The sequence below is a fragment of the Notolepis coatsorum genome (assembly GCF_963971535.1).
Source record: "Notolepis coatsorum genome assembly, chromosome: 4".
Lineage (NCBI taxonomy): Eukaryota > Metazoa > Chordata > Actinopteri > Aulopiformes > Paralepididae > Notolepis > Notolepis coatsorum.
Window position 1 is genome coordinate 42,575,430 of NC_140168.1, and position 27,161 is coordinate 42,602,590.

At 41.1% G+C, this 27,161-nt stretch overlaps 1 protein-coding gene across 1 annotated transcript in view; it reads left to right on the top strand.

The window, feature by feature from the left end:
* The window catches only part of rprd2a (regulation of nuclear pre-mRNA domain containing 2a), a 68,273-nt gene that overhangs the window by 18,355 nt on the left and 22,757 nt on the right, over positions 1 to 27,161 (top strand). Inside the window, exons 2-6 of the mRNA XM_084312237.1 lie at positions 12,920 to 13,049; positions 13,755 to 13,906; positions 14,552 to 14,604; positions 19,520 to 19,646; positions 20,063 to 20,238. Coding sequence (XP_084168363.1) covers positions 12,920 to 13,049; positions 13,755 to 13,906; positions 14,552 to 14,604; positions 19,520 to 19,646; positions 20,063 to 20,238 — 638 coding nt within the window. The remainder of the gene's footprint in view (positions 1 to 12,919; positions 13,050 to 13,754; positions 13,907 to 14,551; positions 14,605 to 19,519; positions 19,647 to 20,062; positions 20,239 to 27,161) is intronic.

Below are 27,161 nucleotides of genomic sequence, written 5' to 3' on the forward strand. Positions count from 1 at the left end.
TATACAGAAACATCAAATACATCATCTAAAACACTCAGCAGTGGTCGCCCCACAATGATACTCGGTCGCCCAGATGATGTTTTTAAGGGCAGTCAAATATTACAGGCTAACCATTAGCTACAGAAACCAAACTAGCTAGCTCTTACCACATGTCACTATAAAATGTATCATCAAAATATAGATTTTCAGATAAAACGTATTATTCACAGTTGTGGGGCGGTCGTCCCACAAGACATCCAAAAGTGGCAAGTACAAAAAAGAGATTTATTTGCCAATATGAAAGAGACTTACTAACCTGCTAGTTGTTTCTCTGGGTCCCTCACATGTGACTGGCTGATGCAACATCCTGTCCTTGAGGTGGTTTCAAAATAAAAGTCCCACAATTGTGTTTTCTTGATGGTCGCGCGCCTCCGCGCCAGATGATATTTCATCAAATTAATTAACATATGCGGACAACATTCGTTTGTATATTATGATGGAAGTATATGTGTAAATGCTTCATAATTTTGTCAATGAATGCAAAACATGTTTGAAATGATACCAAATAGGGCAAGGGAAATATTTAAATAGATTTAAAGTGATTTTAAGCCGGTTGTCCAAATAGAAGTCAATGCTGGACGGTCGCCCCACATGGATAGGCATCACGTCATTGACCCACACTATATATATGTTAGTGTTAATGATGTCTTGTAGATGGATTATTATGGATATTTGCAACTCTATTATTTTAAGGACTGATAGGATAGTTAAGAAGTAATAAAACATGTAGTGACAAGTACAGAAATCATCTGACATAGTCAAAGTGTCCAATTTCATGGATACTGTAAGGAATACAAACTGTGTTCATTCAGCCATATTTATTCCAAACTGAACATTTTCGGTGGCAGCATAGTCATTACAACAGACAACAGTGTTCACTGTGCCTTTAACGGCACGGTGGTCTTACGACAGGGCTGTGAAATACCGTCAAGTGTTGTGGTATCGTCAGTTGGGTTGGTGTGTTGTTGTGCACTGGTTGAGCATGCAATAAAAACGTCTAACGTTACGTCGTAGTCCGGTGCTTTTTTTGGAAACATTATACCGGTAGTCAATATAACAGATACACCTAGCTAACATGGGGCTGGCTGCTTTGAGCACACACACACACACACACACAGGGCTAACGTTAGCTAGCAAGCAGCTATAGCTAAAATGCTAACTAGAAGCTAACTACTGTATACAGTTCCAATAGACTAACATTACACCTCTGTGATTTAAATGTGTCCTTACCTTAGACTCGAGGGTTGTACTAGGGTTGGATGCAGTTCCCCGTTGGTCGGTCTGTCTGTTTTCCATCTTCTGCTGTGTTCAATGTTATCTGTTTGCGAGTGCTCCCTTGACTGATGGCCAGTATCGCAGGAACTTTTATTAAACATTCTATATGTTCGTGGGTTGGCCAGTATCGGGGGAACTTTTATTAAACATTCTATATGTTCGTGGCCGTGGGTCTTGTGCAGTGGTCTCGTGGCACTGTCAACTAAAGCAAGCACTCCGAAGACGTGCACCGTTTGCCAGTGACAGTGATATGCGCACTGACAGTCGGCGCAGTTGACATTTTCCAAATAAATCCTCTTCGTCCCCACTGCGTCCTGGGGAGGATTTGTGTTCGTCCCAAATACATATTTGATCGTCCCCGGGACGGTGTTAGTCTCGAGCCCACCATGTTTTTATCTTTGAATTGCTAATTTATGGTATTGATAATCATCGATGAAAAAGGCATTGAAGTCGAGGCTAGTTCCGGTAGTAACTCTGAGCAGAATTGTTTGATTGGTTGAATGTTATCACTCTCCCCTCTCCTCTCAGCTGTCTTCTCTTGAGTCGCTTGCCATGTTAGCCTGTTTTTCTAGCTAATATTTATTTTAGATTGCAAGGTTAAATAAACATATTATTATTGGTTTTTCAACTAAAACATATCCAGGAGCTAATGTAGAATTATTAGTCCAGTAGCTTTGCAAGCTAGGAAGAAATTAATGCCAGAATTATTCTACTGGTAGGTTCAGGTTGTCAAACACACTAGGCTAGGCTGTATAGATGGGAATTTGAAGGCATTTCAATATTCAATTAATTCTATTGAAGAAAATATGGTTAACCGGATATCCTAAGCTTGAGCTGGTCAGGCTTGATAAAGGCACCACAGAGGCCAGATTGATTCTAGATTGATTTCTTCTAAAGCACCTCAACGTTCAGTTAAAGCTGAAATGCAGTACCTTGTTAAGCAGTCAAATCAATACCAGGTCTGTTAGTGATGCTTGCATCAATTCTCAAATCAAGACATCAGAATCTGACATATCGATACTTTTGAAGTCGATCTGCCCATCAATAAACTTCTCACTGTGAAAATGTTGCACATGAGGTACTACAGCCTGCTCTCTGCATGTTAATGTGTAACTTATGGCAAAGTGTCAGAATGGCTGTGGTGAAATGTATGACTTATAAATTAAATATGGCTTTTGTGAGAATATCACAATCTCCATGATTGCCCTATGAAGGCATATCATAGCATTATCAGAGAGGGAGAAATCGATATAAGATCTAATTTAAAGGTGCTGTAAGTGGTATTAATTTGTTAAGATAAGTGTTAAATAGCTCTACATTCCAAAAGCCATCACTGATTTAGAGTGTTTGGTCAGTGAACATTTCTGGTATCCCTTCCCACTTTAGGAGTAGGAGTAGGAGAAAGAAACCTCTCTGCTCACAGAGACTCCACTGAGCAGCTCCAGGATTAGTTATAACTGTTTGGGACCAGCTTGGTTGACATTAGCAGCTAACGTTAGTTTAGGTCATTGAACTGTCACATGTGGTCCTATATCATTTGTCCGGTTTGCTATTTCACTCGCAAATGTGGGTGAAACTTTTTTGGTTAGGAAAAGTTTTACTGATCACAGGAGTCTTCAATAACATTTTAATGGTAATGCATTTTGTGAATACATTTGTTGAAGCAACATCTTTGTTGGCAGACGGCTCCTGCTATCTTTTTGTAAACAAATTTATAAATGTTTTTATTTTGCTTTCTTTTCAGACATAGAACAGCACAGTACAGTACAATAACAATAATAATGACAATGACATTAATAATATTGACGATACCAACACTAACAATGACAATGAACATAATAGAAAAGGGGACACGGACCATACATAGATCTTAATACAAACTTGACAAGACACAGACAAAATAAAATAAAAATAATAATAAACATGGCTCATGTACAAGCGGTCAAAAACAAGTATAATGGGAGTGGCCTTTAAGGAGTCGGCTCTCAGCCAGTGTTGGGACCATTAGACAAAGATAGACTGTGTGTGTACGGAGTGTATGAGTGTGTGTACTTTGTAAATGCGTGTTTTACCTATATGTGTGTGTGCATTACCTATGTGGGCTCCTGCTATCTTAACGTTAGCAAGCTAAACGTGCATAGCTCGACCTGTGTAACGTTAAGTAAGGCCTAACAAAATTAATAGTTGGTTTCCGGTTGCCGACCGACCCTGCCGATTTAGGTGCGACCCAATATATTTTATGAGTTTTTTTAAAAAGAATTAAATAAAGTTTCATAGAAATCTTAGTCAAACATTTAGTATTATGGATATTAAACATGCTGGCAGAGTACATGCATCCATGTTGTTGTGAACATTTTAATTAAATAAAGAAATTCCCTATCCATAGTCGCCGTGGGAAAGAATAAAATAAAAAAATTAAATAAAATAAATTCCCTACCTACCCATGGCCAAACTGACAACCAACAGGAAACCAACAATATATTTTTACTTTGCCTAACTTGTGTTCCGCTGGGTAAGACCGTTCATCACTGCATACAACTTAGTTTAATCCAAACATCCATTCAGAAATGTTTTATTATGAAATGAGACATTTGGGGAATGGGGATGTCTTGACTATTGCTATTACTATTTTCTCTTTGCTCAGTCGACACTGTTGACACGCCCACTACGCACAGCTCCTGTCATGCATCCACTCAACTCATCAGGCTATTGTTCTAAAAGTATCGATACTAATAAAATGGAGTATTGAACCGTTTTTAACAGCTGGGTATCGCGTAGGGCTGACCTTCGAATAATTTTTTTTAAATTCGAAGCTTCGGGGCCGAGATTCGATTTTAATTCGAAGCTTCGAGATATATGAAAAAAAAAGATTATAAATATTTTTATTTATTTTTATTTTTTTATGTTGTGGGACTTGTACAGCACTTTGTTCAACTTTGTCAGTGCTGTAAAGTTTAAACCTTTTTAAATCTTAGACAAACGAAACACTTTGCTTTCATGGAATATTGTAAGCCGTCATTTGAGGCTTTATAAAAGCAGCACAATGAACACAAATCTGTCAGTGCCGAGTCCGACCTCATCTTAAATAACAAACAGAATTGCTTGTTGTAATTAACAAAGAGAGGCAGAGTTGATTTTGCAAAAAAAAAGTAAATAATTATTATCTTTTATTTTATTTTAATATATTCAAAATTTATTTTCATATTCGAATCCCATGCCCATCGAACGAAGCTTAGAAGTATTTAAGACAGCCTGTGATACCTTTCTAGTATCTGTGTATCGTGCAACACTAATATAAATGCAGTCCATTTACCAAGATACCAAGTGCCCATTCATTTCAATGTTAAAACGTAGCTATAAAAATACCACTTCGAGAACCAAAACAGTAAAGTTAATTTATTTTTACTACTAAACAATTTTCAGTACTGGGCCTTTACATAAGCAATGAACTAAAACAACGTAGGCTCTATTGTAAATATTGTGTTACTATGCATGGCATGCATATGTATTGCCTTTTTGTATTTTAGGAACAACAGCTCTAAACCTTTATTTTGCACACATGCTTTATAGCTATACATTAAATGTTTTGTTTATATAACTCATCCTCTTAAGTCGTTTTCAAAGAGCATTAATAAGATGAGAGATAAATTCCATTTACATTTTTTAATAGGTTATCTTCTAAATTAAATTGTTTTTATTTTTATCCAATCTTCTCTCGATCAGCCTCTCACTCTCTCTCACCTCAGCCCCTCCCCTTCCTGTTTGTGTTTGGTAGAAGTGGTCAACCTTTGATGCATTGTCTGACCCCCAACCTTTTTCATCTCTGTGTAATCCTTTGCAAAGCAGGATGCTGGAACATGTGCAGTAGTTTAGTGCTCTATCTCCGGCCTGACGATGTGTACAGAGCTGGCTGCGTGTGGGCTCATTTTAGTAGTGAAGCAACTTTTCTGAACTCAAGAGAGACCCAGAGTGGAATTCCCCTTTTAATCAATCAATTGAAATAATAACAGACAGACTAATCTGCCTTGGACTACTGTTTAGATTCGTCTCGCTAACTGTTCCAGTCACTCACTCTCTCTCAAACCCATCATGCAGCAGAATATATGTCTATTTTTTTGCATTGTTTACAAACATTACCAACGTTAACAAATCTTTTATAGCCAGAAAATACAATTAGAAATGTGTATGTTCCTGCAGTGTTTAGCCTTGTCCATGTATCAATATCTCAATCATCCAGAGAATGAAAACATGTCTCCATTGCTTTATTTAAATGTTTGGTGGTGGGGCTGCCCATTTGTTTATGTTTGGATCACTGATTGGGCCTTTAACGCTCTGAGAGGGGGACACCCTTTAGGATACAAGGTCAACAGTAGATGCCTCATAGAAGTGTTTTATACCATCTGAAAGCTGCGACCCTAAACGTTCATTTGAGATGCAGCTTAGCACTGTCAAGTTCTTCTAATCATAAATATGTAATAAACATTGTATTTTGATTAGCAGCCTATTCAAATGTTGAACTTTTAAAGTGTATTAAGGGACGTGAGACATTATTAAGAAAAGTACATGATGGCCATTCCCACACTCAATTAACGTTATGTAATAGATGGCTGCAGCAAGTTTTGATACCATTAGTTGTTACAGATCTTTGGTGCATTACCGAACCACTTTTGACCCACTCTAAAATGGTCGAAATCTCCTCGTACTGTGATTTGGTATCATCACAACTGTTGACATTTGGAGATTTTTGTAATTCCCCCCTTATTGACCATGCATCTAGACAAATCATAATTTGCTTATTGGCCTTGGTCTCTTGTTTATGGGTGGAAACGTAAGTGTCATAGGGCTATAATCAACATAGAGGGTTTTATACAGTGCTATAAAAAAGTGGTGTCACACACATTGAAAGAGCTACACATGCAGTTGGGCTCTTTGTTTCCACAATAATCTCAGCTCTACAGTCATGTACCAATTATTGCAATTCCAAAACTGTTTAGGGACTAAAGTATGCAGAAATAAGCAAATAGGCTATAGATGGTAAATGGTGCATTTATAAAGCCCTTTACAATGGCAGCCACCATGCAAGGTGCCAACCTGCTAAGTGTCTTGCTCAAGGACGCTTAAGGTGAAGCAGGATTCAGAACAAGTTGAATTTTAATATGTGCTTTGATCAAATGTATTTAGCATGTCATATTTTATTCTTTTTTATTTATTTTATTAAACATTCAAGTTTGTCTACAAATGAAGGCATAATACATAGGTGGAATAAAAAACGTCTAGCCAGTAGCCACATGTCTTGACAGTTCTCACTGCAAATTGTGTCTCTACCTCTAACATAAATCAGTCTGTGGGGCTTTTCCTTAACATACTAAATATAGTCGTCATTAATGGGTTAAGATGGAGATACTTGGTGGAGTTAAGTGTAGCAGGCTACCTTGTATAGCTTGCTAAATCCTATAGATTAAGATTGGCACAGCAGAAAGACTGTCTCACACACAATGTACAGTACAAGCTTTGAACCATGAAGGTTATTAGTAGAGCCTGACCAATACTGGACTTTAAGGGCCGATTCCGATATTGGAGAGTAAAAAATTCTGATGATATATCGGCCGATATTCTTTATTTATATTATGCATTTTCATTTGTCAGCTTGTAGAATATAATATTCACTCACACATGTGTTGCTAAAAAGAATTCCGGTTCGCATAGATCTTGTACTTTTTGCATACTTTTTGCACATTACTGCTCAATTGCACAGCCCTGTTAAATATTCCATCCCACTGTATTGTTATTATCAAATTAGTGTGTATACTCAACCACATTGTGCATAATTGTACAGCCCTGGCCTATTTTATTTTATAACTATATTCTATTATATATTTTTTTATAGCATTTTATTTTTCCATACACAAAAGACAAATACAGGACAACTTTAATTTCTACCCCCTCCATTCCCTAATTATACCTTTCTTTTTAAAGATTTATTTTTTGGCGTTTTTTCATCGCTTTATTTCTACTGGGCAGTCCAGTAGGGAGAGACAGAGTGAGGGGAAGACATTCGGCAAATAACGTCGGGTTCGGTAGTCGAACCCGGGTCGGCCGTGTCGCGGCTGAGCACGCTATGTGGTTCGCCACTGGGGCGCCCCCCTAATTATACTTTTTTTTTTTTTATCCACTTTTTCTCCCATTTTCTATATTTTCTACCATCCCAATTTCGTATATCATCCAATTCAACCCTCCCCCGTCACGAACGCTGTTTCTTGCCTCCCACAAGCCGGCTGCAATGTGGACTAAGTCATACATAGCACAAGTCCCCTCCGGTACTTGAGGTAACAGCAGTCGCATCTTTTCACCTGCGCAGCTCGATCTCTCAGTGGCGAGGAGTAACTCGTGGGAGGCTCACGCTGCCCCCGACACTTCCTGATTATACTGCGCCGGCGCACCAACCGACCTGTAGGAGTCGCTGTCCACAACGCCCGATCCCCACCCATCAGTTTCCCACCCCCTAATACGGCCAATGTGTATTAGTATGAACGACCAGCTAAACTGAAAGCAATGTGGAGCGCTGGGCTCGAACAGGCAAGCCCAGCGTCTCCGTCATTCGTGGCGAGCGCCTTGCCCACAACGCCACGTATACTTTAAACTGACATTCACATAAACATTCAACAGAAAAATACAGTCAAATTAATTATAAGAAATAATAAAAATAAAAAACCCTCTTCGGCCTCTAGTCATTCACTTGGTCATCTGTTAGATCTAGGTCCTTAACTCATTCTGCGCCACGGGTCGGGGCGCCAGAGGGCGCTATTACGCCAGCACTGTAAGTCAAGGGGACTCTTTGTTCACTTGCGAGTGCTTAAAATATATCTTATATTATAGATATGGGTCTAATACACCCAGGGAACAAAATAAGTACCCGCCAACCGCCAATTGTGGGCAGATTTAAGGTTTGGCGACTAACAATGAGAGGTCTGCCCACCACCTGGCATGTAGTTCATATCGATACTCTTATTTCCTGTGCGGGTCTCATTTCCGCCCCAAGCGCAGCTCCAGTCATAATATCTATGGCTCCAGCAGCTAGCAACGTTCGGTTCATATGATACTCTTATTTTGAAAAAACCTGTGGCAACTCCGCGAGTCATATCCGCCCCCAGTCCGTGCTTCTGCTCGCATTAAAGCCGAGCAGCGATACACAGCAGTGCCCCTATTTTGCGACCCGAAATAACAACAGGTCAAATGCATCTAACACCCTTTGCATCGTCGCCATTCCTTTATGCCCGAAATGAACGTTACGTTAGCGTAAGCTAGCAAGCTAATCCTGATCAGAGGCAGAGCCATAGAGAACAGCAGACAGTGTGGACTGGGGAAAGGGAAATGGGGGTAAACTGAGGATTACTGAGGATGGACAGATAATGTTGATATTCAAATATAAAAAAGTTTCGAGAAGAGTGGAAGTTTGAAGACAGACTAGACCAGGGTTCGAAATTAACGGGGGCTTGGGGCATAACGCCCTTGAAAATGGACAAAATGCCCTCGAAAATCAGTTAAGGGGGGCACAAAATGCCCCCGACAGTTTACTAATTATATATTTATCCGGTAATGGCGCGTCTGTGTATCGTACGGTTCAGATGACGCGCAAAAAAGAAAAAAATCATTTGGCGGATGCAGCAGCAGCACTACAGCTGAGCCAGGTGCTAGTCAGTTTTTGTACAAATGGCAAGCACAATCTAAATCAATCTTCATTACGACTTTAAAAACATAGCCATTAACATTACATAGGCATACACACATCTTGCCATAGCGTTAGCAGTTTGTACAACACAATGCACGTTTTAACTATAGAATCAGCCCGCGAGGTAATACAGTCAACGAAATGTTACCGTAGCTACTAGCTAGCAGAGGAGGAAATGGGAGTCTGAGAGGCGGGGTGTTTAAAGACAATGATAGGCGTTTATTCAACATCCAAGAAGGCTAACCTACAACTGTGTTTTACTAACTCCAACCGGGACTATTGCCGCTTTCCCACTGCATGCCATCACCTCCTAACGTTACCGGAGCTACCGGAGCTGATAATAACATTGCCTGAGCTGAAGGTGCGTGACACTAAAATGTCCGTGGGGACCCGGCGCCAACCCATAGATAGTTCCAACTCACCGAATTACGTAATCCACCACAGTTGCACTCAAGTTAATACTACAAATGTAGCCTATATTTTTCAGTCAGTTCGGTCTTTGTGTGCCAAACATTATTTAAGGCTGTAAACACTGTAACACTGTAAACTTTTTTATTTATTTTTTAATAAATGAGAAGCATGTTTAGATTTGAGTGTTACATTTTTTTTTTAAATTTACGTATATCGAACTGAACTGAAAACCGTGACCCCAAAACCGTGATACGAACCGAACCGTCCATTTTGTGAACCGTCCCACCCCTACAGTTTATCATAAAAATTCAGTGCCCCCGAAATAAAATAAAAAGCCCCCGAAAATCAATTAAGGGGGGCAAAAAAAGCCCTTGAAAAAAAATGTTAATTTCTAACCCTGGACTAGACTACAATATGATGCAGGGGTGGTGAGTTGAAACAGTGTGTGTGTCCCTCCCGACCCCACTTCTATGTTTCAATAAATTATTTGCATTTAAAACTATTAACGCTGACTCATTCCTTCAGTTCACTCAAAATTATGCTAATATTCCTTGTGTTGTTTATGATATTAATTGAAAATAGCATATGTCGTAAAAAAAAAATCCAAACTTCAAATAACTACAATTTCGACCGTTTTCGGCTTGCCATTGCTCCGACTGCTTTGTTGTTGTATCAAGTCAAATCCTAGGTAAGCATATATTGTGCCTGTGAACGTTGACAAAAAAAAAAAAAAAAAAAAAAAGTTCCCCCCGGTATCTCACTTGAATCGATACTCTGTAGTACCGAGTACCGACATGTTTCGGTTCGGTACCTCAAACGTTCCGAATTCGGTACCCATCCCTAGCAGACCCATCGTGTGTTCTGTATTATAGCTATGGAGACAATAGCTCATTTGACAGGCATTGTTCATAGTCCACTACTGACTAACCAGTTCATTTCTACATACTGTAGTTTGTGCGCTATTACACGCTAAACATCGCCCCTTTCCAAAATAATCCACTCTTTTTTCATAGATCGCGAGATATGACTCGTTATATGCAATATTCCCAAATCGTTCTGGTTGAAACCCTAAATACTTTCAAATCAAAGGTATATACCATGTACATATGTGTCTTCACAAAATCATCAAAGGGGGGGGGGGTCGTTTTAACTCAAAACTGTGATCGTTACCAAAAGCAAGTTTTAGGTCCGGTAAAATACGACACTGTGATCGTTACAAGAACATGTTTCAGGTTCGGTAAAATAGACATAGAATATACCTTACCTTAGCCAGAAGGTACTCCAAAAAGAATAATCCCCAGTGATGCCATCGCGATTACTCGTGTATATGTCTATACTCGTGTATACGAGAAATAGGCTTCAAGAAATAAAATCTCAGAGCGATCACTCTGTCGCTCTGAGGAGGAGGAGCCCTTGCAAAAAAAAGAAAAGGTGTCTCCACACCAAGCTATTCCAGTTCAAAAGGTAGGCGATACTGCCACCTGGTGAGATTCGATCGTCATTGCAACGTAGGCAGATGAGCCAGGGAGACATAGGCCTAAAAAAAGAGTGGTTTGTTTCCGGTTGCCGACCGACCCTGCCGATTTAGGTGCGACCCAATATATTTTATGAGTAAAAAAATTTAAATAATAATAATTCAGTGTACAATACAAAAAGATTCCCACCTCTAACCTTAAAACTGTACAAGACATTATTAAAAGATTCCCAGTCCCACCTCTAACCTTAAAACTGTACAAGACTTTATTAAAAGATTCCCACCTCTAACCTTAAAACTGTACAGTACTGTTACAGTACTTTCCATCCATGGTTGAGTTGGATGTGTAAATGGTAAATAAATGGTGCATTTATATAGCGTTTTTATCCAAAGCGCTTTACAATTTGTCCCAGTCACATAATACACATTCACACACCGATGGCAGAGGCAACCATGCAAGGTGCCAACCTGCTAATCGGGAGCCATTAGGGGTTAAGTGTCTTGCTCAAGGACACTTTGACACGCTGCCCAGGAGGAGCTGGAATCAAACCGTGAACCTCTGTGTGTGATTTAATAGAAAGTAGGCTAATCATTAACTGGCCAGCTTAAGTAAGCCATGTGAATTTAGGGGTGTAACTGTACACAAAAACCACAGTTCGGTACGTACCTCGGTTTTGAAGTCATGGTTCCGTACAGGTTTTCGGTACAGTGGGGGAAAGTTTGGCTTTCCATGTTCCACTCAGGGGTGATGTAGTGTGCACTGCAGTAACTAATTGTACTTGTAGGGCTGTCAACGAATATTCTATATTGAAATTAATAATTGATTTGTTAAATAAAAGAAAAAATATTAGAGTGTGAAAAAAACAGCCCCCGGTACTTTATAGTTATTACTAAAAAACAGTATAAAACAGTAGCTGTATAAAACAAAAAAACTAAAACGTTTTATAATTTATATAATATATATATATATTTTTTATGTATGCACTGGTATCGGTCGGATCAGTATCGGTATCGGCCGATACCCAAAGCTTAGGTATCGGAATCGGATCGAGAAGGAAAAAATGGTATCGGAACATCTCTACTCACAACCACAGCAGAGGACTTGCGTATTTGTACTGTGAAGTAACACGACAATGACAAACGTATTGTTTCTGTTTTTCTTTTTGACATACTTGCGGCACACGGAACAAGTTAACAACTCGCCACTACAGCCCCCAGTAGTCTCTTGAAACACCGCTATCTTCAAACTTCCACTCATCTCGAAACTTTCTTTTGTTAGGTGGCCCCGCTCATCCTTTTCGTCTGAGAAAGCCGCGGTGGATTTTCTTTTTAGCTCCTTCCATATGGTTCCACATATTTGTAACGTTGTCGTTAACCCGTTTATCGTTATTAAGCTAACGTTAGCTAATCGGTATAGCAGGCGGTCGTAACGTTACAGTGCAAGCAGGTGCTGCAGAATATGAGTGGCGGGTGTGACGTCGGTAAACAAGGAGATTAGGGCTGCAAAAAAGGCGACTGTCGTAAGACCAAAACACAGCAGGTTTAATAATTTTACATGAAATTGTGTTACCCGCCATGTGGCGGACAGACCTCCCATTGTCACTCGCCAAACCTAAAATCTGCCCGCCATTGGCGGGTGCTTATTTTGTTCCCTGGGCGGTTGTTAGTGGTTAACATACTGTTGTATTTGTTCGGTACACACACAGCCGTACTGAACCTTAGGTCCAGTACTGAAACGGTTCGGTACGGATACGCGTACCTTTACACCCCTAGAATTTATGTTGTGGGTGTGTCTGTCTCATTCATTCTGTTTCTGAATAGTCCCTAAACAATCTTATTGTTTATAGTGCATAAACAATGTTGTTATGTTTTTGGTGGAGTATGTGTAGCCTCGTTTGGTTCATATGGATGATGATGAATGTGGCTGATCTCCTCCAGTCTTATCTGCCTTCTCAGTCAAACTGACACTGTTCTCTCCTTTCTCTTAACAGCTGAGCCATCAAACAGACTCAGCTTGATTTATCTCGCCAACGATGTCATTCAGAACTGTAAACGAAAAAATGCCATTGTGTACCGCACTGCGTTCGCCGAGGTTCTCCCCGACGCTTTCCTGCTGGTCAAGTGAGTAGAATGATCTGAAGATCGTACTCTGACTTGTCGTTGTCAATTACCCGTTTGTATTTGACTTATAGGCCATAAGGTGAAGCCTGTTATCGTTTCATCCCGTTCCCACCTCGGGGGACTACGCAATTTTCTGTGTGAAAGATCTATTGGTGTAGATTTAGGAATAAAAAGTTCTCCATTTAGAATCCACCCCGGAACTTCAGAAGGTGTTTTCTGTCCATTTTCGTCCTCTTCTGTACTTGTCGAGATGTAACGTTACTCCGTGGATGTCATATTTGTTGTCGTCTGACGGCCTGGCAACAAAGAGGCTGCTATTGGTCGAGCGCAAAGCTGCGCAAGGCGCGTGACAGAACTTGCACCAATTACACCAAATATAACTGCGCGATGATCAAGTATCCGTTTGCAGGGAAAGATCTAGTCCCGACTTTAAAATCATAATTGCGCAAAACCGGGTGGATTCTAAATGGAGAACTTTTATTTATTCCTAAATCTACACCAATAGATATTTCACCCAGAGTGAAAATTGCGTAGTCCCCCGGGGTGGGAACGAGAATCATTTTCTAGACACTTCTCAGGCTTCACCTTTATGGCCTATTGGTATTAGTAATGAGGTTGATGTCCTTCACCCTCTTCTTCCCTTACCTCCTTTCCTCCCTTGTCCTTTATCTATTGCCTCCCTTCTCCCTAACCTCCTCCCTCTAGTAATGAAGGGGAGTCCAAGATGATTAAGTCAGTGGACAGGATACTGACCATCTGGGAGGAGAGGCGTGTGTACACGGATGCGCTCATCACTGAGCTCCGGGGTTACCTGGTGAAGGAGGAGACCCCTCCTGAAACACCGGTGGAGCAGAAAAGTAAGGTTCTCTTCTGACCCCTCCCCTCCCAGGGCTTTCATAGTAGATGATTCTGTTGGTGCTTTGTTGGTGTTGATATGATATGATCTTTTTGACCTTTCATGACCTGTTTATTTTTTATTCTACCATAATTGTCTGTCCGTCAATGTCGCACCAAAAACAACCAAATCAAATTCCTTGTATGTGAACATTACAAAGCTAGAGGAACAGACATACAGACAAACATACATACATATTATTACATAAGACTACAGTACACGCATGCATGCACACGGACACACACACACACACACACACACACATATGCAAATGCACACATATTGCATGAAGCAGGGAACACACCCACATGCACACATACACAACACATGTAGAATTACTGTAATGTGATGTAATTATTGTATGATCATGTAAAGAGTGTCACTATTAATTATGTGCTAATTTTATGTACTTTTGGTAATGATGATATCTAATGACTTAAGTAGAAAAGCCTAACCAGGGACAGGGTTTGCAAATTAGCCATGGCTAGAAATCCTATATGCAATGCATCTCTATCTTGTTATTGTAACTTGCTACAATGTTTTCTTTTGCATTGTCCCCAAATAAACAAATAAATAAAATTATTGTCTTTTTACATTTTTATTTCAGCTCCAGACGACTCTAAAGCAGATCTCATGTCCAAGATTGTTGCAGAATTTGTCGTAAGTATTTGTTCACAGCCGCATAACACTTGCGTCGTCCTCCTTTTATAGGGGGAATAATGGCCCATTTTCAACATGAATAAATGTTTATTACTCACCTTTGGGAAGTACTGTGATCATACACTGAAAGTTGAACTTGGTTCCAGAGCCCAGATCCATAGGCCCGGCTGGGTCAGGTCACATGAGCCCATACCCATAGGCCCGGCTGTGTCAGGTCACATGAACAGCTTACTCAGATGTATGTTGGAATGTTGAATTCAGGTCACTTTGTTGGCTGTTTTGAAATATGGGCAAAACCTGCCTGTGTTGCCTCCAATTATGCTCCACATTTGGGGGACTACCTTGACGTCACAAAGTTTTGACCTGAATCAGACTGGTTAAAGTGATGTTCATATCCTAGATCAGGGGTTCTCAAACTTTTTTATACCCACAAACCCCATTTTATTTAGGAATTTTTTTTGGCGACCCCACACCTAACTAATTCAGAGCCACGCCCCTTTGACCATATTAGGGCTAGCGTGCCAATAAGGAAGTCAATGGGAGGATGGGGAAATTTGCAAACGCTTAAACTATATCTTAAATTATGGCTATGGGTCTAAAACACCCCTCGCTTATCAATGACTTGCTTGCAGTCAACATGTACGAAACGGATTGTTTTTTCATTGGTACATTTCCGTTTTATACCGTTTTGAATACGAGTATAGTTTTGGAGATGTCTAGTAATTCCAGAGAAATTCCGCAATAATCGCTCGCCCCTTTACTGGAATACACAAAACACGTTGTCATTTTTCAGCTGATTTATGAATAGTTTTCAAATAAACGCTAGATTATCGATAGTATATGTGTACTTATGCACGCTAGAGAAGCGGGCTGAAAAATCAATTATCCATGCCGTGGTCAGCACTAACGTTACGCACACACGCGCGCACTGCGATGACGGAGAAAAAAACATCTGATTAACCCAAGACTGGTAAAATAGAGTCCTTACCTCACATCAGATGTTCTGCAAAAAGATTAATCCAATTCCTGATCGCCATTCCAAATATTGATCACGTTTATTGATCCAACGTTATAGCACCAAAACACATCATCGACGCTGCTCCGAGCCTCCCCAGTGAATGTGATAACACGATACTGCTTGCCCGAGAAGGGAAACCCCTGGGACCGGAATTTTCTTCTGATGCACAGTCCCACCCAATCCAATCCAATGATGTGCAATACCATCCGGGAGACGATAGGCGGCGGTATTTGCCCTTTTCAAGCTCAGACCCATTCCTAATGATAATGTCAGATGAAAAATGAATGGATATTGCTAATAAAAGAAATAACGATTAAAACCCGAGTTTTCTCTGGTTTTCTCTGGTCTTGGCACTCAACGCATGGCGAGTTAACCCGACTAATCTCGTGGTTGGCACTGAATGGGTTAATGTATCACATAATTTCAATGTGGAAATAAGGAATATCAAAATAAAAGCACACGTTGTTGAACTTGATCATGCATATTCGAAAATGAAATTACAGCACAATGAAATAAATGTCTTATCAACAAAAGCAACTGAATTGTTTCTATATACATTTATAAAACGAGGCATATTTAGCCAAAATATGTTGCCAGAACATAATAAAAATAAAGAAATGCACTCGCATGCGCTTTTCGAGAATAAACAAAAACGAGACTTAACACTTTGAGCGCCACGCCGTGTTTTCCTTTTTACCCCCTTGAATGCCACGGTCCACTCCCAATGTTAACGTTAATATCGCCTAATCTATGTTTTAAATTATGGCTATGTGTCTAATAGGGCTGCAACTAATGACTAATTTGGTAGTCGACTAATCTGCCGATTATTTTTTCGATTAGTCGACTAATCGAAAACCAATGTAAACAACAACAACAAAAAAAAATAAAAGAAAAGGGATTTTTTTTCTTTTTTTTTTTTTTTAATTACCTATCTTTGTGAAAGTGGCTTCTCAGCTCTGGTCCAGCTGAAGACAGAGCAGAGGAACAGATTGGACATTGAGCATGACCTCAGAGTTGCTTGTCTACCATCACCCCAGACTTTGAGACTCTTGTCAGGACCAAACAACAACATCATAACATGATGATCCCATAGCAAATTAAAATAATCACTCATGAAACATTTGAATTTGGATCTTTAAGCCACTTTAAATGAAAATGTATTTGAAGAACAATACAGCAATCACTCATAACAAGATAAATAAATTAAATAATACAAATTAAAGTGGAAGTGTACTTTAAATAACTTTTGTTTGCTGTGTGTGAGAGGAGTCCGTGTGTGTGTGTATGTGTGTGTGTCTTACTCTGATCGCTGTGTGAGTGAGAGGAGTGTGTGTACTGTGTAATTTGTGTGTGTGTCTTACTCTGATCGCTGTGTGAGTGAGAGGTGTGTACTGTGTAATTTGTGTATGTGTGTGTGTCTTACTCTGATCGCTGTGTGTGAGTGAGAGGAGTGTGAATGTGTGTGTGTCTTACTCTGATCGCTGTGTGTGAGAGAGAGGAGTGTGAATGTGTGTGTGTCTTACTCTGATCGCTGTGTGTGAGTGAGAGGAGTGTGTATGTGTGTGTGTCTTACTCTGATCGCTGTGTGTGAGTGAGAGGAGTGTGTATGTGTGTGTCTTACTCTGATCGCTGTGTGTGAGTGAGAGGAGTGCGTGTGTAATGTATTGTGTGTCTAGTCTGATCATCATCTCCTGCAGGGGAACAATGTTTTCAATGTCCAAAATTTGCTATGGGATCATCATGTTATGATGTTGTCTGGAACCCTGAGAAGCCACTCTCACAAAGATAGGTAGACAGCTATTATCAGCGCGCGGCTCGAACGTGCGTGCGTGCACGTATACTATTGATCATCTAGCGTTTATTTGAAAACGATTCATAAATAGGCAGACAAATATCAACGTTCTGGAATATTCCAGTAAAAGGCGATTATCATAGAATAGGTTGTTTTTCACCTGAAAACGGGTGCTTTTCAAAATGCTCTCAAACGGAAATGAAGCAATAAAAAACCAATCTGCCTTGACAACACTGACTGGAAAATGATTATTTGATAAGCGACAGGCAGATTAGACAGTAAGGGCTGCAACGATTAGTCGACATAATCGACGACGTCGATTATAAAAAATCGTTGACGAGAAATTGTTGCGTCGATTAGTCATTAAAAAAGAAAAAAAAAATTAAATGAAGTTTTTTTTTTTTTTTTTTTTTATGACTAATCGACGCAACAATTTCTCGTCGACGATTTTTTATAATCGACGTCGTCGATTATGTCGACTAAAACTGTTTAAAAAAAACTGTTTAAACTGTCGACTGTTTAAAAAGAAAATCCTCAAAGTACTAAATCCTCAATTTGAATAAAGTCATTCATCTGATTAAATTAGTATTTTTTTTTTTTTTATTAAATCAACTTTCCAGACCCAGCCCAGAGAGAAGCCCCAGCCCAACTAAATCAACTTTCTTTAATGAATATAACTCATCAGTTTCTTTTAATACTATAATATTAGTGTAGCCTAATCTTTATCTGCAACTGTGAAGAAAACCCCCATTGGTTTAAACAGAATTAATAGAAAAAAAATATTAATATTTATTTATTATAAAAAAAATTAAATATTCGAATGTTGATTTAGATTTCGAATGCCAACGTAACGAACGAAGGGTCGAACGTTTGGGCTCAGCCCTACTGTCCAGTGAACTTGACTTTCAGTAGCTCGTCACAAGAAGGATCAATGAGCGCCTCCTGCTCAGACAGTGGGTGGCCTGTTGCGTCCTGCGTAATGAACGGATCTTAGATCCAGTTGCTCAAATTGTCCGTGCTCTTTCTTGGAAAATAGTTCAGAAATTGTTCAATGTGCCCTCCTATGTGGCTACAGATGATGGGCTTCAAATCATTTTGTGATACATTCTGTCCCTCCAAAAAGCCACCAAGCAGAGTAAACACCCCAAAATCTCCGCTGATGATCCTGGAGTGCCACAAACTGGGTTTTTTAATCCAGCTCTCCATTTTAGCTCTGAGTCCAACAGGTCTGTGTCCCGACCTTGTAGTCCCAGATTCATCGTATTGAGGCCAGACGTGGCCTCCGCGATTATACCCGTGCAGGATGTAGTGAGATGCACGCTTGTGCACGTCAGCACTTTGCACTCGTCTGACTCACAAAAGACCAGGCGTGGCCTCTGTCATTATACCTGTGCAGGATGTAGTGAGATGTGTATTGGAATACTGTGTGACCTCCGTTGATGAAGGGGTGAGACATGGCAAATACACACAGCTGCCAGGTGGAAAACTCTAACAGAGTTTTTCTTTTTTGCCAATGCGCACCTAACCGTGACCCCACTTTGGGAACCGCTGTCCTAGATTCTTTGATGTATCCCACTTCCACTACATTAATTTAATCTAGTTCTTAGCCAGAAGGAGACGGGGGAAGAATATAAAATGTACCATATTCACATGGTTGCCATTTTCCTTTTTCGTGGAAAGGAATCTCAACCTGAGCATGACATAAGAGGAAAATGGCCGCCATGTGAATCAATGATGATGATTCTTGCCACATTTATCTGAGGATTCTCTTGTAACGTGTAACACTTTTGAGCTGCATGAGCTGCTCATGTGAGCTGACCCAGCTGGTCCTACGGGTCTCTGCTCTAGAACGCAGTCCAACCTTTGGCTTATGATCATCATTTAAGACCTTTATTTATTTATTATTGTCTGAATCATATGGTAAACTAACTTGTCTACTGCTCCAGCTGACTACCAATGGATTCCAGGGTATGGTATAAGCTGCTGTTTTTATGTTGAACTTTACTTTCCTTAGTGTCCTTGTCATGTAGTGATGATGGGTCCACCCCACCATAGAACAGATGTGTGTCGACGTCTGTGTGACTTGTCTCTTCTCCATGCTGCAGCCCCAGGCCTTCATAGATCAACTGTCCATGTACAAGAAGTCTCTGGAGGAGGTGGAGCTGAGGGAGAAGCAGCTGGCGGCCATGAGAGTGGATGTCTGCAGCTCTGAAGCTCTCAAGAGACTCAAAGGTACACAGGCTTCAGTCACCTCGCCCTACTGAAGCATAAACCATCCAGGCTTCAGTCACCTCGCCCTACTGAAGCATAAACCATCCAGGCTTCAGTCACCTCGCCCTACTAAACCATCCAGGCTTCAGTCACCTCGCCCTACTGAAGCATAAACCATCCAGGCTTCAGTCACCTCGCCCTACTGAAGCATAAACCATCCAGGCTTCAGTCACCTCGCCCTACTGAAGTATAAACCACCCAGGCTTCAGTCACCTCGCCCTACTAAACCATCCAGGCTTCAGTCACCTCGCCCTACTGAAGCATAAACCATCCAGGCTTCAGTCACCTTCACTAGTCAGTGAAGAGACAGACTCTCTCTCTCTCTGTCTCGGTCTCTCCACCTCTCACTCCATGCCTCTCTCTATCTCACTTCTCAGATAAGGCAGGGGGAAAGAAGTTCTCAAGAGACTTTGAGGATGGAAGTACAAAGCTGCAGGACTTTGTGAAGTTCTTAGACCGGCAGAGCAAAGGAGACCCTCCTCTCCTGCAAGCCCTCAGCGACGCGGACATCTTCTACGAGATGCAGTACAAGGAGGTCAAGATTGTGGCCAACGTAAGTGACCGACGGATAGGGCTGAATGATGTGGACTAATAAATATGAATAAAATATATAAATATTTTAGCAGATTGTGATACAATTTCATATTATGGCTTGACTTTTAATATCTGTACAGTGATTGTTTTAATAGTTATTGTTCAGTCATAAATTAGATTATTTTGATTATTGATGAGTATAATTTATTTTAGCTTCAAAAGTATAATTTGTTTTGTGCCTCTCTGAGCACAGCCAACTCTCAGTAGGCTGATGGGGGTGTGGCCTTCTGTTCACTTGACAATATAGTTGCTTGACTGTCCTATGAGTCATCTCACTTAGCTAGATGTGACTGATGCGCCAATCAGAATAACCTGTATGCAATATTTCAGAGGAAGCAGTTTGGATCTATTTCTAAATGACAGGAAGTTGATGAAAACTGGCCGGAATAGCTTTGAGCTAACGATCTTTGCCGATGCATTCCATTCTAAACGTAACGTTAGTTGTTCAAAACATTACCTGTCTATATAATTTGTTCCTCAACAATAGCTTCTAACTGTAGCAGGCTGCAGCTTGCTGGCTAACGTTAGCTTCTAACTGTAGCAGGCTGCAGCTTGCTGGCTAACGTTAGCTTCCAACTGTAGCAGGCTGCAGCTTGCTGGCTAACGTTAGCTTCTAACTGTAGCAGGCTGCAGTTAGTTTACAAAACATTACCCGTCTATATAACGTTGAGGAACAAATTATATAGACGGGTAATGTTTTGAACAACTAACGTTACGTTTAGAATGGAATGCATCAGCAGGCGGTTAGGTGGCCGAGCGGAGATTGCGTTCGTCACCAGCCCCGGAGCTGAGCTGGATTTGCATGTTCGAATCCAGCTCACAGCTCCGGGGTTGTCACCAGCTTGGCTGGCCGTCTGCACTGATACAATTGGCTGTATCAGAGGGTGGGAGAAGCTGGCGGGGTGGGTCCGGGTCGTTGTAAACAGCGACTCCTACAGTTCGGTCGGGGCGCCTGCTAAGCGCGGATTGGACGTGAGGGGGATAGTGTGGTCCTCCCACACGCTACGCCCTCTCAATGAGAATCCGCGCTGCCAGGTGAAAAGAAGCGGTGATTGGCTGGACGTGTGTCGGAGGAAGCACGTGGTAGCCTCCACTCTCCCAGATGATCTGACTGTGGGGGGTAAGTGCGCAGCGACCAGGAAGGGACTGGGAATTGGCATACGACTAACATTGGGATGGCAGGGCTGTACGCTAAGCTTTTTCACTAGGGGCACACTTGCCCCTAAATGAGAAATTTAGGGGCAAAAAATTTTTTTTAGGGGCAAATTTTTTTATAACAATTTTACCATTATAGTGAAAAAAAATATGTTCCTCCTGCCTCATTACTGTGGTCCTTTTATTTAACATTTAAGTGCTTTTGTTGTCAGGTTTGTATCTTTTATAATGAACCAACTGAACTTCATATTACCACTAGGGATGGGAATTGATAGGATTTTATCGATACGATTCCATTATCGATTCTGCTTATCGATTCGATTCTTTATCGATTCCCTTACCGATACCTGATCAATTTATAATTTAAATAAATTAATTGGAAATGCAACAGAACTACATTTAGTCATTTAGCTGACGCTTTTATCCAAAGCGACTTACAAGTTCTGTACGACAAGCCATCAGGAAGGGCACAACTCTATCAGCTGAGCAACAATGTTCATCAAAGTGTTGAGTGCTACAGTGTAGGTTAGTTTATTAGGACAAGTGCATGACAGTACGGTTAGTTAGGGTTAGATATATATTTTTTTATTCAGATAATGGTTGAAGAAGTGCGTCTTTAGTCGACGGCGAAAGATTGGACGTGATTCGGCTGTCCTAACTGGGGTGGGTAGTTCATTCCACCATTGTGGGGCAAGGACTGAGAATAGGCGACTTCTCTTTGATGACCCTCCCGGAGCTCGGATAGGAGTAGGTCTGAGGCGGCCAGAAGATGCAGAGCGTCGGGGTCTAAGCTGGTTAGAATAACAACATGCAACTTGACATTTCTGATTGTCATTTATTGTTGAGCCCCCATGTCAGAAAAATACAAAAACTGTAAAAAATAAAACATTAACTATAGCCTACACTTAAATAATAAAATGTATTTGAGATTCTCTTAAAATGTATTTATTTTTTTATTATTATTATTATTATTACGAATTTAATCTATTGAATAACAGGTTGTTATTCCTCTGACTTCTGTCTCTCACTCACACTCTCTCTCTCTCTCTCACACACACACACACACACACACACACACACACACACACACACACAGAGAGAGAGAGAGCTCCCTCCCCGGGCCCCTGTCCTTTAAAGTATTGGCTTGTGTTGCTACACGGACACATTTGTATGTTGCACCACTCTTCCTGGCTTACAGAGACTAGTAAACAAGCACTCACGTCTCTCATTATATGTGAACTAAAGAGTACAAGGTTTACACAACAGCCCCCACCCCTTGTTTTATTGTATTTGTACCTGTACTACCTGCTGTCAGCTGTTTATCTCTCTCTGTGAGCTTGATTAGCTAGCGTTAGCTAGCGTTAGCTCCGCGGCTAACCCTGAACTAAATCAATGACTAGGTTCTAAAGCATTTCGAGTAGTTTTCACTGCACATAGAAGTAGCCAAACAGCGGGAGCATTTTGGGAGTATATAACCAAAACCCAGGCAATTTCGAGCCCTTGGCTTGCCTTAAGGAATCAAATAGTCTGCCATTAGCTACATGCTAACATGCTAACGTTATAACGGTCGGGAAAACCTGGCAGCGATAAGGGAATTGAAAGTCACAGGCACGCGATTCCAGGTGCCTGTGACTTTCTATGAAGAAATGAGCTATGAAGAAACTTTACTTTTCGTCATAGCTAAATCAGACAGTCAGCCAGTCTATCAGAGTGAGTGCTCAGCCTTGGATAATTTAGGAGTGAAATGCGAATGCAAGGCTTGAAATCACTACTCGCAAGCCCGCCCCCAAATATTATTTACTATTCGCAACGGCCAATTAAAGGGGCAATTCGCGATAATCTCATCGCAGTGTACAGCCCTGGATGGGAGAAAATCGGAGGAAAATGGAGGGGGAAAAAGACAAAAAAAAAAAAAAAAAAATGGAATGCATCGGCAAAGATCGTTAGCTCAAAGCTATTCCGGCCAGTTTTCATCAACTTCCTGTCATTTAGAAATATGATTTTATAGTGAAAATCATTACCAAAACGTCCGGAAAAACCTCACGGGAGCATTATAGACTGTCATACAAATGTACAAATGCTATAAGGTGGCAATAAATACACTATAAACAATACTTTGCGGCGTCTTTTCTTGCGCTAGCTTCTGTTAGCCAGCATTAGCCTTAATTAGCGTGAGCAAGTAAACTAACAGTAAACGTTTTTACATGAAATACAGCCCAAAAACCCTGCTGACAAACGTTTGCTTATTAAATACATTCTATACTATAATAATACAAACGTTTCATTGCCTCTCTGTGACGACAAAGTTGTTTAAATAACGGGAGAAAAGTAGCTAAAAACAATGTATTTGGATGGGACAGGAAGTACCATTTCGCAACCGGAAGTCAGCCGGAAGTGCCTACTTTCAGGTTGTGCAAGTGGAGAATAGACATCAAAGGGCTTTAGTTCTTAACACATTGAATGCCACGCCCCTTCCGGGAAGTGACCTGGCCGCGTCTATGCCAAACGCAACGCAGTTCGGTTTCCGGGTTCCTCTGATTGGCCGCGACGCCCACGTGACCCGCGCTAGCACGCCCCCTTATCCACCGCTGCCGCTACAGCTCGCCTGTGTGTTGCAGCGCGCGCGGCAGATCGGCTTTGACGCTCGCTTCCTGAGTCAAGAAACGCGCTGTTGGTAACACCACCCACTTCAATGACAGAGCTCTCTTGTTTAATAATATTGTCGCGCCGTCACTCTGAGTCAAGAAACGCAGTCATCTTAATATGCTGCTTATGCAGTTATCAGCTGTATTTGGCATAGACGCCTGTGTGTGTTTTGCCGGAGTGTTTAGGACTCGCCCCCACGCCGCAGCTCAATGGAGATAAGAAACTACCCCGTTCCTAATGGAGTGCAATAATGGCCGAGGGCGGTATAAGACCGTCTGCCAGCTCAGACACACTCAGAACAGTATGCACAAGGTGCCCCGCTGAATTATGAATGGCAATAGCGATTAAAAGAAATACTGTGAGAAAAACGTAGATCTACGTTTCCGGCACTCAACGGTTGGGTGACAGAAACGTAGTTCTACGTTAACTCTTTCCGTGCCACTCACGAGATTTCTCGTGTTTTTTTATAGGTGGTTGAAAGCCACTCACGAGATTTCTCGGATTTTTTTTTTCTTTTTTAGCGATCTGAAATCATATTGCATCACCCGAGCCTACCCGAGTATAGCCGAGCGGCGCCGGCGATCATTGTGGAAAAAAGCGCCCCCTGTCGTCTCCCAGATGACATAAGTGATTTTGGAATGGACTCAATGAAAATGAATGGGGAAAAAAATCCGGTACTCCACATTTTCCAGTCCACTGATCCAGCCGGGGTTACCACAGTTCATTCTGGAACCTCAGATCCCCGCTGATCATGGAGTTCTACTGTATCGCGTTGGATCCATACACGTATCGATTTTTTCGAATGGTGATCAGGAATTGGAATATACCAGTTGGATACCATCTGATGTCAGGTAAGGACTCTATGTTATCAGTGTTAGGATAATCGGAGTAAGTTTGATGAAGTTATAAGCTGTTTTGTGAAATGTCTTCTTTCGGTTTCACTGTAAAAGTCCATGAGGAAATCAACGGGGCGATTATCCGTGCGCGGCTCGAATGTGCTTGCGTGCACGTATAATATTGATCATCTTTATTTGAAAACGATTCATAAAAAGGCAGACGATTATCAACGTTGTGGAATATTCCAGTAAAAGGCGATTTTCATAGAATGCTCCAGAATGGGCTGTTTTTTTATCTGAAAACGGGTGCTTTTCTAAATGCTCTGAAACGGAAATGCCGCGATAAAAAAACAATCTGCCTTGACAGCACTGACTGGAAAATAGTCTTTGATAATGCGATGGGCAGATTAGACACATAGCCATAATTTAAAACATAGATTAGGCGATATTAACGTTAACATTGGCGCCGATGGTGGCATTCAGCCGGTAAAAAGGAAAACCCGGCGTGGCGCTCAAAGTGTTAACACGGCACCAGATGTGTTAAAGAAAAAGAAAAAATTTGATTTTCATTGTACTGTATCTTTTAAGTTTAAAATCAAATGTTTATTTTTGTTAACAACTTTATATTAACATTTGAATATATTTAATAAATAAGTGTCCCAATTAAAGGCAGAGTTGCCTTTACTGGATGGGTATATCTGTTTTGACAAATGAAGGCCTGTCTCAATTAGAAGCCAGGTCTAAATGTATTGTTCTTGCGGTTACAACAGGTTTTGTTTTTGTTTTTATCATAATTTGCAATCATAAGTCAGTGCTGCGCAAAACTCAGGAAACACAGCAACAACGCATACAGTATCTTTCTCTCTCCTGAGCTGATTTAGCTTGATGCACAGCTTATTAGCTTTGTCTCTATATATTTCTCTCTCCGTCTCTTTCTCTCTCTCTCTCTTTGTCTCTCTCTCAACACAATCATCATCACAACAATGCTTGCTAGTACATAATGTTCTCCCCCCTCTCTCTCTCTCTCTCTCTCTCTCTCTCTCTCTCTCTCTCTCTCTCTCTCTCTCTCTCTCTCTCTCTCTCTCTCCACAATACAAATCCATCAAACACCCAAACAAACACAACACGCCTGCATGACAACTACTTTACTCACCATTAGTAGACATTTGTAAAACTAAGTGAACATTTCTGAGAACAACATCCCTCCATTCTTCCCAACTGCTCTCTTTCTCTCAGTGCATGAGGCCCTAGAGTGAGGATGCACCATCTCTAAGCAAGATCAAATTATTTATTATTGATATGTCATTCAATAACCTCATTTTTATACAAAGTAATATTCATACTAAGTGGTTTAAATAAACAATTTGATAGCATTTCCCATCTTTGCTGAGCAAATATCTTTGTACAAAAGGAATTAAATGCAGATCCCTGATATAGGTCGGTGGTATATTGCCACTTCCTATGCTCAACCATCTATGCGCCATTCCCTCTCTATTCTGCATTTTAAAAGGCCTCCTTCCGCAGAACTAACGTGTCTTTTCATGGCACCTGAACTCGTCTGTTTCTACTCTCTAGAACTCTTCCCCCATCTGAGGTCAGAGGTCATCCCAGCCTAATCAGTTTAGGGTTACCCTTTTTTCCCTACTTCCCTCTGAGAGGGGGGGGGCACCTCGTACAGTGCAGTGCTGGACTTCGTCCCCAGAGAGCATGTTGCTCAGCTTCCCCCGAACACACGCTCTCACATCTGCAGGCCTCTCTAGTGCCGGGCAGCATGTGAGCGGAGCGGGGCGGTGGATTTTGAAGTGAGCGCGGAGTGGGCTTTAAAATGGGTCAGAGCGACTCCGGAGCGAGAGCGACTCCGGAGCGAGAGCTCTCCTCCGCTCCGAGCCGCTCCCAGCCGCTCAGTGCACACGATCACACAGTGGTTTAAACTGATGTAATATAATGTAAATACAATGCCAAAGCAATAGGTGGCGATGTACAAACATGAAGGCCATTTTAAACCAATCAGAAGGGTGAACCGTCACTACACATCCTGCTAAGTCCAAAGCAGAATCCGCCATCTTTAAATCACCTCTGGACCTCGGGTGAACGCAACATTTATTTTCAGTGAGAAACAAACAAAGTGCAATAAAAAAAAAGGATGCATTCACTGTGTTCTGCCTCACTTATTGATGAAACAAAACCAACATCAACACAATGTACCACCAAGAGCGGAGAGTTTAGTCTCACAAAAAGAGCGCTG